At 39.4% G+C, this 13,845-nt stretch overlaps 1 protein-coding gene across 3 annotated transcripts in view; it reads right to left on the bottom strand.

Annotated features, from left to right (window-relative positions):
* CAAP1 (caspase activity and apoptosis inhibitor 1) overlaps nucleotides 1-4,195 on the bottom strand; it is a 50,899-nt gene extending 46,704 nt beyond the window's left edge. For 2 of the 3 annotated variants that reach the window (XM_024132928.1, XM_055087227.1), the window contains exon 1: nucleotides 3,808-4,195. In XM_024132928.1, coding sequence (XP_023988696.1) covers nucleotides 3,808-4,113 — 306 coding nt within the window. In that variant the 5' untranslated portion in view covers nucleotides 4,114-4,195. Of the gene's footprint in view, nucleotides 1-3,710 lie in introns of all 3 variants that reach the window. The other variant, XM_024132929.3, reaches the window with a different exon arrangement.
* Between the last annotated feature and the right edge of the window lie 9,650 nt (nucleotides 4,196-13,845).

Genomic DNA, 13,845 nt, shown 5'->3' on the forward strand with positions numbered 1-13,845 from the left:
TTGCCAATCTGTTTTGTATACTGTCACCAAAATGGATTTTATAAAATGCACATATACTCATCCTCCCTATTTACTGATATAAGCTGGCAATGACTTCCCATTGTTCTTAGGGTAATATAGCCTATTAGGTCCTTCATGCTCATTGTGTTCCAAACACAATGACCTTGTCTGAACTACTCAAACATAAGGTGTTCTCCCTTCATTTCATACAGGTAGGGCTTTTGTACACACTGTTCTTCTGTCTAGGAGAGTCTTTCTTCCCCACTTCCCCATCACTCTATACTCCCAAGATCAACAAACTCAGGTATCAATTTAAAAGTCATTTCCTCAGGAAAATCCCTAACTATATTATTCAAGTAGGTTTCCTTTTTATACTTTCTAACGCAATTGTTTAAAATGCAGTTTAAAGGGGCTTCCCTGGTGGCGCAGTGGTTGAGAGTCCGCCTGCCGATGCAGGGGACGCGGGTTTGTGCCCCGGTCCGGGAGGATCCCACATGCCGCGAAGCGGCTGGGCCCGTGAGCCATGGCCGCTGAGCCTGCGCGTCCGGAGCCTGTGCTCCGCAACGGGAGAGGCCACAGCAGTGAGAGGCCTGCGTACCACAAAAAAAAAAAAAAGGGCAGTTTAAAAACAGGCTAAGTTTAAAGAACACTATGATAATTACACTGAAAAAGCAAAGGTTAGCTCTTGTTCTAATGGCTCACAAAGCAATTCAGGTGTTAGCAAAGATGTAAAGGAACTGAACTCCCATACAGTGCTAGTAGGAATATAAAATAGTGCAGCTGGTTTGGAAAACGGTTTGTAGTTCCTTATAAAGTTGCCATATGATGCAGAAATTTCATTCCTGGATATATATCCAAAAAAAATGTAACCATAATGTCTGCACAGAAACTTGTACACAAATGCTCATAGCAGCATTATGCATAATAGCCAAAAGTTGGAAACAATCCAAATGTCTCTCAATTGATAAATGAAAAAATTAAATGTGGTATTAGCCACACAATGAAATATTATTCAGCTACAAAAAGAAATGAAGTACTGATATGTGTTAAAACATGGGCAGACTCTGAAAAACAAATATGCTAGGTGAGAGAAGCCAGCCACAAAAGATCACATATGATTCTATTCATATAAAATGCCCAGAACAGGGAAATGTATAAGTCTATAGAGGGGACTTCCCTGGTGGCTCATTGGTTAAGAATCCGCCTGCCAATGCAGGGGACATGGGTTCGAGCCCTGGTCTGGGAAGATCCCGCAAGCCGCAGAGCAACGAAGCTCGTGTGCCACAACTACTGAGCCTGCGCTCTAGAGCCCGTGAGCCACAACTACTGAAGCCGGCACGCCCTAGAGCCCGTGCTCTGCAACAAGAGAAGCCACCACAATGAGACGACCACACATAGCAACAAAGAGTAGCCCCGCTCGCCACAACAACTAGAGAAAGCCCACGCGCAACAACGAAGACCCAACGCAGCCAAAAAAAAAATCTATAGAGATAGAAAGTAGATTAGTGATTGCCTAGGGATAGAATGGGTGTATGGGTGTAGGGCTAGTAGGGATGACAGCTAAAAATTACATACACGGCTTCTTCTGGGGATGATGAAAATATTTTAAAATTGACCACAGTGATGGTTGCACCACTCTGTGAATATACTCAAAAGCCAGTGAACTGTATACTTGAAATTAGTGAATTGTACGGTATGTGAATTATATCTCTATAAAGCTGTTAACAACAATAGGGAATGCAATACACAACAAATATTATGGCACTATTGGAATTTTGCGATGTTCTCTACATGCCTAATATATAATGACTTCTTTTTTTCTTTTACAAATACAGTTACTTCTCACGAGAAGTACAGTTTAGTTCTGTATGCAAATGCTTATAGAATCCTTATTATTGGTCTCCCCAAAATAATAAAGAGTACTAAAGACATGGAAACTATTTAAGATAAGAATGGTGATATCCAAAACTGAATCTAAAAGGGGTGGAAAAAATGCATAGATCTATAACTATTGAAGAATTTGGGGAAAAAAAGATGGCGGTTAAGAGAGAAAAAACCACGCCTAGAAAAATCCACCAGACCCCGACAGCTGTATAGTCCAACAGTCAAGTTCCGACATATCTTTGAGAAAAAGATATAAACTACTCTGGAACACACCAAAAAAAATGCAAAGTTTTCCCAACTCAATCCATAAGGCTACCATAACCCTGATACCAAAACAAGACAGGATAACTACAAAAATAAAAACAATAAGCTGATTTAACTTAAGAACATAGGCACAAAAGGAAAAATACTGAATTTCAGCCGAGTACAACAATCAAATCAACAAATCAAATGGTATTTATCCCAAGAATGCTGAGGACAATTCAATATAAGTTAACTTATCAATAAAATTACATAATCAGATTAAGAAGGAAAACTACTGATCACCTCAACAGAATGCCCTAAAGGCATCTGATAGAACTCTACAACCCTCAGAAAACCACGAATTAAAGAAAATTTCCTTAACTTGATCAAAGGTATCTTTCAGAACCTACGGCAAATACACTTACTGGTGTAAAATTAGAAATGTTTCCACTACAAAAAAGAATGGGAAAAGAATGCCTACTATGAACGCTTGTGTTCAACACTATACTAAAAGCCTTAGATTAAAAAGAAAAAAAAGGAATTCCCTGGTGGCGCAGTGGTTAAGAATCCGCCTGCCAATGAAGGGGAAACGGGTTCGAGCCCTGGTCCAGGAAGATCCCACATGCCGCAGAGCAATTAAGCCCGTGCGCCACAACTACTGAGCCTGCGTTCTAGAGCCCATGAGCCACAACTGCTGAGCCCGCGTGCCACAACTACTGAAGCCCGTGCACCTAGAGCCCGTGCTCCACAAGAGAAGCCACTGCAATGAGAGGCCCGCGCACCGCAATGAAGTGCAGCCCCCACTCACTGCAACTAGAGAACGCCTGTGCGCAGCAACAAAGACCCAACACAGCCAAAAATAAATTAAATTTTGAAAAGAACAAAAAATAAGAAATATCAGGGCTGAAAAAGAATAGATATATGTACATGTATAACTGAAGTACTTTGCTGTAAACCTGAAACTAACACAACACTGTAAATCAACTATACTCCAATAAAAAATAAAAATTAAAAAAAAATTTTAAATAAAAAAAGAATTATCAGGGCTGAAAAGAGTTAATAATGAGGCTGCATATCAACTATTAATGGGGAAGCATAGAGACGTCCATGATTTTCCCTTCATTTCTGTGTTGTATACATTTAAAGAATGTATTCATGCATTTGTTTTATAATGTAAGCAAACTTTTTTAAAAAAACGTTAATATCTTGCTAGGTCGATGGAGCATAAAGAACATGGCTTTTATAATCAGATATTGCATTCGAATGTAGGCGTTATTAACAAACTGTGACTGTGGGTAGACTTCCTTAACCTCTTTGAGCCTCAATTTTCTCATCTTGTAACGTGGAGAAGAGAGAAATAAAGCGCGGCTCGCAAGGGCACTGAAGGGTAGTTCCTGACCCGTACTTTTCAAGGAGACTAAGGAGACCACAGGAGTGGAAGAAGCCAAAAGCAGTATGAGTTAGACGATCGGTAAATTCGGAAACTTTAAGTTCGAGACGTGGGAGTGTGGGGTTCAAGGGAACTTAGGAACGTGAACTTCAAACACGGGACCCCTTAGGATCGCAGCGCTAACATGAGATACCTCCGGCTCCGCATCCCGCTGCCACATGCCGCTCCTCGCCCACCTTCTTCCGGAAACGCAGCCGCTTCGAGAAGCGGCGAGAAGAGCACGCACGCACCTGCTGCAAGGAGCCGGAGACGCTGGCAGACGAGTCAGTGCTCCTCCGCTTACGGCGCTCACTGCGCTCCACGCTGCTCCCACCCCAGCAGCTGCCGCCGCTCCCACCGCCAGTGACACTTCCACTCAAGCTGGTGTTCCCACAGCAGGTGACGCTCCCGCAGCCGCTGGCGCTCCCGCAACCGCTCGTGCTTCCACTGCCGCCGCTGGCGACGGCGGGAACCGGGTCCGGCGCCGCGAGCGCCGCCGCCGCCTCCTGACCGCTTCGTTTGCGCCGCTTCTCCCGGGAAGACTTCTTCCCCGTCATGATCCCTCTGCTGCAACCATCCGGGGAAAGCCCGCCGCTTCTGGATCGACCGAAAGCCTGCCGCAGCAGCTAGCAGCGGGCACGGGCGTCGCAGCTTTGACGTCACTTCCGGCCTCATCGCTAACGTCAGGAGGCGTTTCTGGAGGCGGGGTCGGGGCCAATAGCGCTGCCTCCGCCAGCCGAGGAGGTAGGCTTGAGTTTGCGGCAGGTGAGCAGCGTGGGTGGTTTTTTGTTGTTTGTTTTCATACCCCTACAAAGGGCCGAAGGCGGAGCATTACAACAACTCTTTGCCTTATTGATACTGTTTTTCAATCTTTGTCTATATACAATACACAGTAAGGTAAAGGTATATTGTTTGATTCTCCAATGTCATTTGTCTTTCAGTTTTTGTTTGACACTAACAACAATAAAGAAAATTTAAGGGAAATCTCATTATCATCATCACGTGGATAGATTTTTTTTTTAATGTATTTTAGGGAGTTGTACAAGAGTAGGGTCTTCCGCTTCTTTGTTTTTCCCCATTAACACTACTCTCGGCATGATTCCTTTTCACTCTAAAGGCCCTTGACGCTTGTATTTATTCTTTCTCAATTTATTTAATATTCAAATACTGGCGCTTAGGTTGTTGACAGCCTGGCACATTGTCAGAAAAATGCCGCTATAAATAACTTACGAAAAAATTTACATTATTTTGTACTCAAAAAAAAAGAAATTGATCAAAGGATATAAGCATCTTATTTTTCTTCTATTTAATCGAGTTCCTTTGAAAAAGAAGGGCTGAACCAACTTAGAATGTCATGCATACACTGAAATCTTTGTAAGAATTTGTTCTAACACATGATAATAGTAGTTTTAACTTGGATTCTTGACTTACAATGTTGACTACTTTTCCACTGATTGGAACACTGTTTCCTCATCATCAAGTAGTCCGGTATTGTTTAACCATTTTTTTTTTTTTTTTTTTTTTTGTGGTACGCGGGCCTCTCACTGTTGTGGCCTCTCCCGTTGCGGAGCACAGGCTCAGCGGCCATGGCTCACGGGCCCATCCGCTCCGGGGCATGTGGGATCCTCCCGGACTGGGGCACGAACCCGTGTCCCCTGCATCGGCAGGCGGACTCGGAACCACTGCGCCACCAGGGAAGCCCTAACCATTTATCTACCAGAATAAGTATAGCGACCTGCTAAATGTAAATTAATTTTTTATGTTGGGGAAAGGGGAGCAGGAATAAAATACTATTGGCATGTTAGTGTTGCTACCTTTTTTCTCCTCCTTCTTTCCTCATGAACTGCCATTTCACACTAGTTCTTGGTTTTTTGAAGGAGAGGAAAACAAGACGAGTTTAGGAGTGGAGGTGACCAATAAGGAGATCCCAGACCATTTTTTAAAGGGATTTGAGGCAAGAAATGCAAAAGAAAAGGAGCAGTGTGTGAAGGCAGCAATGGAAAAGAATAGAAGAGAATTTAGGGAATATTTCCGGAGATTATGTATTTCCTGCATAGAGTGCATGAGGGACAAGAAAAAGACGAGTGAGTTTTTGAAAATAGATTATGGGTCATAGTTTTATGAATGTTAGCTTTTGTGGGCTGCTGTGTGGGATTTTTGGATCTAAACACAAACCAGGTTTTAAAATCAGAGATCAAGAACACATTAAAAAATGTGTCACCGTTTGGCTTTGGTGGTCTCAGCTGAGGCCTTTAGTCACGGAAGGAAAAAGGTAAGGATAGGGCAACACTAGCGGGGTGGTAGTAATTTTCTAACTTTCATTGAGGTGACAGAAAGCAGTTGAAAAAAGAAACCTCCCTTTGACCACATTCCCTACCTGTCTCAGTCACTCAGCAACTATTTAGTAAGTGCCTAAAACAAACCAGGTTGCAGGGGCAATCCCAGGTCTGGGGAAATAGCTGTCTCCACTCCCCATTCTACCCTTATATTTGCCTTCTAAAGTCAATGCTGAGGCCAAGCCCACTGTGCCCTTAGGAGTTCCATATTGGCCTCATTAAGTCTCATGCCTGAAAGGAATGGGAATATTACAGTATATTCACAGACAGAATAAATACATAAAATCAATAACATGTAATGGTTGTGACCTTGTTGTGAACTGAATTATGTTCCTCCAAAATTTATATGTAGAAACCCTAACTAACCCAATATAACTATATTTGGGGTAGGGAGTTTAAGGAGGTAATTAAGCTTAAATGAGGTCATGAGGACAGGGAAAGGGCTTTGACTCATGGTGTGAATATGACAGAGACATCACAGGTTGGCTTAGAGTCAGTGAGATGCCATTGTCTATTTAGGTTGAACCATATGAAATTGCCTTTTTTGTAAGTCAAAACTGGTTGAATGGTGGCAGTTTCATACGGTTCAACCCAATATTATAGAGCTTAAGAGGCCCAGCACTAAATATTGTTATGAACTTAAAAGCTCTGCAAGCAGATGCAGGACTGCTTTTCTGCCCTGGAACAAATATATGGGAGGGTGGACAGAGAGTGGGATTTATATGCCATTTTCATAACTACTCTTCAGTGAGTTAACCCAGTGAGCATTAATCACAGTGATTGGCTAGGGACAGGATGCATTAATGCTGGGGCCAATCAGTACTTCTCTGGAATTTTATAAAGAGACATTAGATGAGAATTTTGCTCTTTCATCTTAAAGGATGAACTATAAGGAAGTTACCTCATAGCTGCTAGTTGTCGTGTTCCCTGTCCTGGGAAGGATGCTAAGAGAATGAGACCAACAAGAGACACTTGCTGAAACAAGACACAGAAAGTCCTAATGGTGTCATTTTTCATCAGTGAGCCAATAATTCTTTTTTTTTTAAGCTGATCTGTTACTTTCTGTCACTTGCAACTTAGAGTCCTAATTAATACAACTTACGACATGTAAGATGTTCCATATCTTTCCTAGAAATATACCCTCAACCCCACCTCCACTCATCTCAACTACATCTAAGGTTTCACTTCAAGTATCACTTCTTATTTAAAACCCTTCCAAATCACTTGCATTCTGAACCCTGCTAAGATTAACCACTTTTTCCTTTGTAACCTACTGTTCTCCCTACAGAGCAACCAAAACTCTACTGCAGGCACTTGCTAATATCTTCTTCAAAATACTGTTAGTTCTCATGAACAGAGGCGGTGTATTACATATCTTTGTAGTCTCAACATATAATACAGTATCTGGCACATACTAGAAACTCAATGCTTGTTAAACTCTGTACTGAGAAGTTGCAGATCCACACAGAGCTTCTTTCTATGTCGCCACTGTGGTACATGGCATTAATGGCTCCAGGTCTTCACCTCTCTGTATTCATTCCCTTTGCCATGTAATTTGATAATGTCCTTCTTCCACTGACTAGAGACATAATTCCTGCAAAGTGGAGTCAGCCATATGACTTTATGAAGCCAAGGGGATATTAGCAGATGTGAAGCAAGCAGTCTCAAAAAAAGCTTGTGCAGTTAGGATGGTCCACTCTTGTGCTTCCACCATCACCGTGAAAATTATATACTCAGACTAGCCCATTGGTCCCAGGAGAAAGAGGAGACAAATAGGGCTCAGCTGCCCCAGCTACACTATCCAGTCACGTCCAGAGTACAGCAGAGTCACAAATGAGCCTAGCCAGGATCAGCCAAACCCCAAACTTGTAACTCCTGAGCTAAATAAATGCTATCAGTTTTGTTATTTTTTTCTGTGCAGTATTACTGTGGCTATAGTTAACTTATATGCATACTTTCTAGACGCCCCCTGCCCCCTCTTTCCTTGTATTTCTCTGCTAGTTATGAGAAGGACCTTCAACGCTGTTTTATATCAAATGAGTCACTGTTCAATGCTACAGCTGTAGGCAGGGTAGATGTGATTCTTATATTCTAACAGAAATGCCTTTATATTTCATGGTGAGGTTCTATGGCATTATAAAGAAGTGTAAGGATATTTGTGTTTAGAGTTCCAACCAACTGCTTTTATTAAAAAATCATCAGGACACCACCACCCCCTACCACCTACATGGGCACTTTTTCCCCCTGTAGCAATAAAATCTAGTATTTTTGTTTTCCTTTTAAATATTCTTTGTACACAGCAGTCACTTTCATTGTTACAGAAGATGTTAGACTTGGTTATCTTTGAAAGTAACGCTTGATAAACACATGTGACAGATATTTTGCTAGGCTTTTTTTTTGGCTGCGTTGGGTCTTCATTGCTATGCGCGGGCTTTCTCTAGATGCGGCGAGCGGGGGGCTGCTCTTCGTTGCGGTGCGTGGGCTTCTCATTGTTGTGGCTTCTCTTGTTGCAGAGCACCGGCTCTAGGTGCACAGGCTTCAGTAGTTGGGCTCTCAGGCTCTACAGCGCAGGCTCAGTATTGTGGCGCACGGGCTTAGTTGCTCCGCGGCATGTGGGATCTTCCTGGTCCAGGGCTCGAAACTGTGTCCCCTGCATTGGCAGGTGGATTCTTAACCACTGCGCCAACAGGGAAGCCCGTATTTTGCTAGGCTTTTACACAAATACCTTATTCTTCTATTTTATGAAATCTCAATGTAGAGATGTGTAAACTGGGACTGAGGTTAAGCAACTTGCCTTAACTCATTAGTAAGTGGTGGAAATATCACTGAACTATATGGCTTTTTAACTCCAAAGCCAGTACTCTTTTGCTATATTACACTGCATCTCTGGTTGCTCTTACTATTGAAATTTTAAATGATGTAGATGTAAGCAAACATTTCTTGAATTTATTAGTTCCTTTGAGGACACAAGAATGAAAGAAATGTGGTTTGAGGACTTGTTTCAGGCCACCTTTTTCTGCTCTATGTATCAACCTTACATGCCACTACCAACCATCATAGTTGCTATTATGATAAAGTGAAGTGGCTACTACAAATCGAGATTTTTCTCCATATGGATATCCAGTTTTGCCCACATCATTTTTTAAATAAAATTTTGTTTTGTTACTACTGACTTGTCAAAAAAATTTACTTGACCTCTGTTTCGTCACCTGTAAAAGTACGATTACTAGCAGTACTTGCCCCATGGAAATAATGGTAAACACAGGAAATAGCATAATGTACTTGCTTAATGCATGCTATTTAGTTTACTTAAATTCATCTGTTCTTTGCAATGCTGCTTAACTGGTTGGTTTTAAATACAGTTGCAAACAAGTGAGTAAACATTGCTATATCATATGCCTTAAATGTAGAGTGATGTTATCTCTATCACATCATATCTAATGAAAATATCATTGCCACTTGGACATTATACTTTTCTGGTTTATTATAAAGTGTCCAGGAAACCCAGGGTCAAGTTTTAAGTCCCAGGAATTCATCTTAGGCCTAGCATTAATATCAGCCTACCTACTTTACAGAAGTATGTTGGTCAACTTTCTCCTCTAAAACTTCCATTACCCACCTTATTCTGAAGGCTATTTTCCTCCATGACACGCACAAGTGGTTTACTTTTGCCCTCAAAGTCAAGATCCTGCCTTTCAGAGTATCCCTGGAAAAGAAGCATCCTAATTTCAAATATTAAACAAATAAAACCTGATAACCACTTTGGGAAGCAGACAGGTGGAAAAATATTTAAGAACAAGAAAACTTTAAAAAAATGTTCCCCCATCTTTGTTGAGATGGTAACTAGAATGCCAATTATACCATTTTTATTCTCCTAACCTCCTTTAGTTAAGGGAAGGAAAACATCATCAAGGAAGCTCAGATATGATGCAATCAAGTAAGAAAAAAAAAAAATCAAACAAAAAACCAGTACTAATCACCTGTGAATATTCTGGCCACAATAGTCTAATTTCAATCTAACCAAGCCTTTGGATTTAGCTTTCAGTTTATAGGAAATAGGTGTGGCAGGCAAATTCTAAGAGGGCCACCAAAGATCCCTCTCCCTGGTATTCAAAACCTTGTGTAATCCACTTTTCTTGAGTAATTTACTTCCAAGCAATAGAGTATCTTGATGTTGAGGGGATGTCATGTTTGTGATTAAATTATAAAGATTCTTGTTGGTCCTGCTAGCAGACTCCTCCTGGCTTTGATGAAGCAACTAGCCATGTCAGGGAGGCCTACCAGGCAAAACTGATGGCAGCCTCTGGCCAACAGCCAGCTAGGAACTGAGGTCCTTAATCCAGCAATCAAAAAGAACTGAACACTACGTAAGTGAGCTAAAAAAATGCATCCTTCCCCAGTCTAGCCTTCAGATGAGACCCCAGCCTTGGTGGGCACCTTGATTGCAGCCTCATGTGAAACAAGGAAGCAGAGGAACCAGCTAAGTTGTGGCAGGATTCCTCACTCACAGAAAATTTGAGATAATAAATGTGTGTTATTTTAAGTCACTAAGTATTGAGGTAATTTATTAAGCAACAGTAGATAATACAGTAGGGTTATAAGAATATTTTTTACAAATACAAAACGGGAGTAGTTAACATTCTGGATTGGCCAACACACTTCAAAGTCAATGATAAAAAAAAAAAAAAGGAGATGGAGGAACTGTTGTAGATTAAGAGACCAAACAGCCATATAACCAAATAACTAAATTCAATACATAAACCTTGATTTTTTAGATTAGATCCTTTAGAACAAGTTATAAAAAACATTCTTAGGACAATGAGGAAATTTGAATATACACTGGATATTAGATTTTATGAAATTACTAATTCTTTTAGTATGTGGTTATTAATAAGAATATTCTTTAAAATGTTTTTTTCTTAAAAGATGCATAATGAAGTATTTAGTTGATAAGTGTTATTTGTAACTTATTTTTAAATAATTTCAAATGGAAGTATTAACAATAGAGATAAAGCAAATATGGCAAAATGTTAACAACTGCAGAACCTAGTTGGCAAGTCCATGAGTGTTCATTTTATGTATGAACATTTTCATTAAAAAATTGAAAGGAAACACATGGAAAAATGATGTTAAATGAAAGTCTTCAAAATTGTATTTATAATGACAACTACACTGTGTGCTACAGACTGAATGTGCCTCCTCAAAATATGTTGAAACCTAATCTCCTACGTGATAGTATTTGGAGGTGGAGCCTTTGGGAGGTGATTAGATCATGAGAGTGGAGCCCTCAGGATTGAGGGGTCCCCAGAGAGCTCCCCCCTCCCTTCTGCCATGCAAGGACACAGGAAGACAGCATCTAAGAGCCAGAAAGTGGGCCCTTACCAAACACCAAATATGCCAGCACCTTTATCTTGGACCTTCCAGTCCCCGGAACTGTGAGAAGAAAATGTTTGTAGTTTAAGCCACCAAATCTATGGTATTTTTGTTGTAGTAGCCGAAACAGACTGAGATACTGTGTATAATTTTCTACAGAAAAATGCACTAGAAATTAGAGTAATTATAAATTATTTTTTTAAATGATTGAATAACAGTTCCTATTCTCAGGTGGGTAATTTGTATCTCAAGACCTCTAGGAAGGATGATACGTCACAAATGATCCTCTATACATTTTATTATCTTTTCACAAAATAACCATAATATACAGTGATAACTGCTAAGGAAGCCATAACCCAGTCTTATCCCCAGAATTATCTTTGTGAAGAGGTTTGTAGCTATGCTTCTTCCATTATTTTAAGAAGATTATGAGGTAGATAAAAAAAATTTCGTCACATTGTTATTTAGTTATAAATTCAGCTAGTCATGAAAAAAAAATCATAACATGCTGATTTTATTTATTTATTTATTTATTGGCCACACCGTGTGGCATGGGGGATCTTAGTTCTCTAACCAGGGATCAAACCCTGCCCCCCTGCAGTGGAAGCGTGGAATCCTAACCACTGGACAGCCAGGGAATTCCCTAAAATGCTCATTTTTAAAAATGTAATGCCAGAGGGACTATAATAGTTAATGAATTAGAGACGATAACTTAGCTCTTTTGCAGGCAACTGTTTCTAATGCAATATGAAGGACTTTTACCACTGGAGGTGACTTGGCAACATTTATCAAAGTTTAAAAATGTGCATTAACTTGACCTACCAATTCCAAGTATAAAATGTATCCTAAGGAATTAGTAAGAAACTTGTGAGATTTGCCATAGCATTGCTTGATAGCTGAAAATAGGAAACAATGTCAGATAATAGGAAATGGGCACATCGATATAACATAATATTATATTTATTAAGGTGGAAATATGTGTACTATATGTCAAGTTTAAAAATCAGGTTATTGAACAATGTGTATCATACAATCCTTTTTTAAAAAAATAAAACATGTTTACATACCAATTGATATGGCACAAGATGTCACGAATGATTCTCTCTGGGTAGTGGAATTATAGGCAATTTTTATTTAATGTGTGTGTGTTTTATTCAATGAATGTGTATTTTTCTATTCAGAAAAAAAGGGAATCATGGAAAAAAGTTACTTAAAAAATATTTAAAACAATTAGATCACCACTTATCACTTATCTGTCAAGTGGGATTTTTTTTCCTTTTTGTTAAACTGTATTTTGTAATTTTTCTTCAATAAACATAACAGTATAATAAAAGTGGTTATAAAAACACTTGTACACTAATGGGAAGCAAACAGTGTTTACCATTTGCCACCCCTTATATTTTGAAGAGTAAACTCCTATTCTTAACGAAGACTTTACATCCTACCATTATTCAATGGTACTTAGTGTTTCAAAATATTGCAGATAAATTGTACTTACAATTGCATGCTAAACATGACATGTTAAAAAGAAAGCACTGTATTGTAAGCACTGAACCAGGCTGACCCAGTTATACTAGTAACGCAGTAACTTTGACTTAACCCCCTAAATCCCAATTCAACAAAAAGCAAAGCATGGGTAACTAATGGAACCAACAAACAATATTTAACGTCTGGGTACACACCAGAAAATTGCAATTTAATACTTAGCAAAATACATATCCCCTCAATTTACATTTTACCCATTCTCTTTCGATATTCCAAAAGTTTTTCCTTGGATTAATCTAGACAATCAAACAATTCCTCTCTTATTGGGGAAGAACTGTTCTTCTTAGACTGCAATTTGGCATTAAGCCAGGAAATTCATGGTTCTATATATCATAAATGTTGGGAATGATGCTCACTATTTTAGATTAAGAATAGTCACACTTCTCTTAAGAAATTAAGGTTCTCTTAGACACAATAAATTATATAATTAATGGGTTGGTTCCTTCTTGGTGTTAGTTGCTAGGATGTTCATAGACAAATTTGTGTCCCCTCCCTCTCTAGGAAGTATGGCATGGTTTGTACTTTTCCTTTTTTCCATCATGAGTCATCCCACTATCTTTACTTCTAAAAATAGAGATAACATCACCCTACATTTAACAGGATTTGGGAATTAAATATCAAAGTGTTTAGCACTATACCGGACCATGTTAGAGGCTCAAAAATACTAATTTCCCATGACAGTCTCTGGACTTGCAAATAACAGTTTGATGTATTCTTGCTCGCTCAACTGCCTGATAATATTCAACACATTCCAAATTTCCTTTGATATAATGGAAATGACCAAAAATAGGCAATCAGATATTGAAATTGGAATGAATAATGAAGTTACCTCAAATAGTGAAGGGGAAAAGAAACTGGATCATAAGCCTGTAGTCAATTTGGGGCTTCATCTGTCTGAACTGATACACATAACACAGCTTAGTAACTTGCTTTTACTTCAACTAAAAATGAGCCATCAAACAAACTTTCTATTTACAAAGGACTTAAATGAAGAAATTATATCTTTTCAATATATGGAATAATTTATAACAAACT

The sequence above is a fragment of the Physeter macrocephalus genome, chromosome 9 (genome assembly GCF_002837175.3).
Source record: "Physeter macrocephalus isolate SW-GA chromosome 9, ASM283717v5, whole genome shotgun sequence".
Classification (NCBI taxonomy): domain Eukaryota; kingdom Metazoa; phylum Chordata; class Mammalia; order Artiodactyla; family Physeteridae; genus Physeter; species Physeter macrocephalus.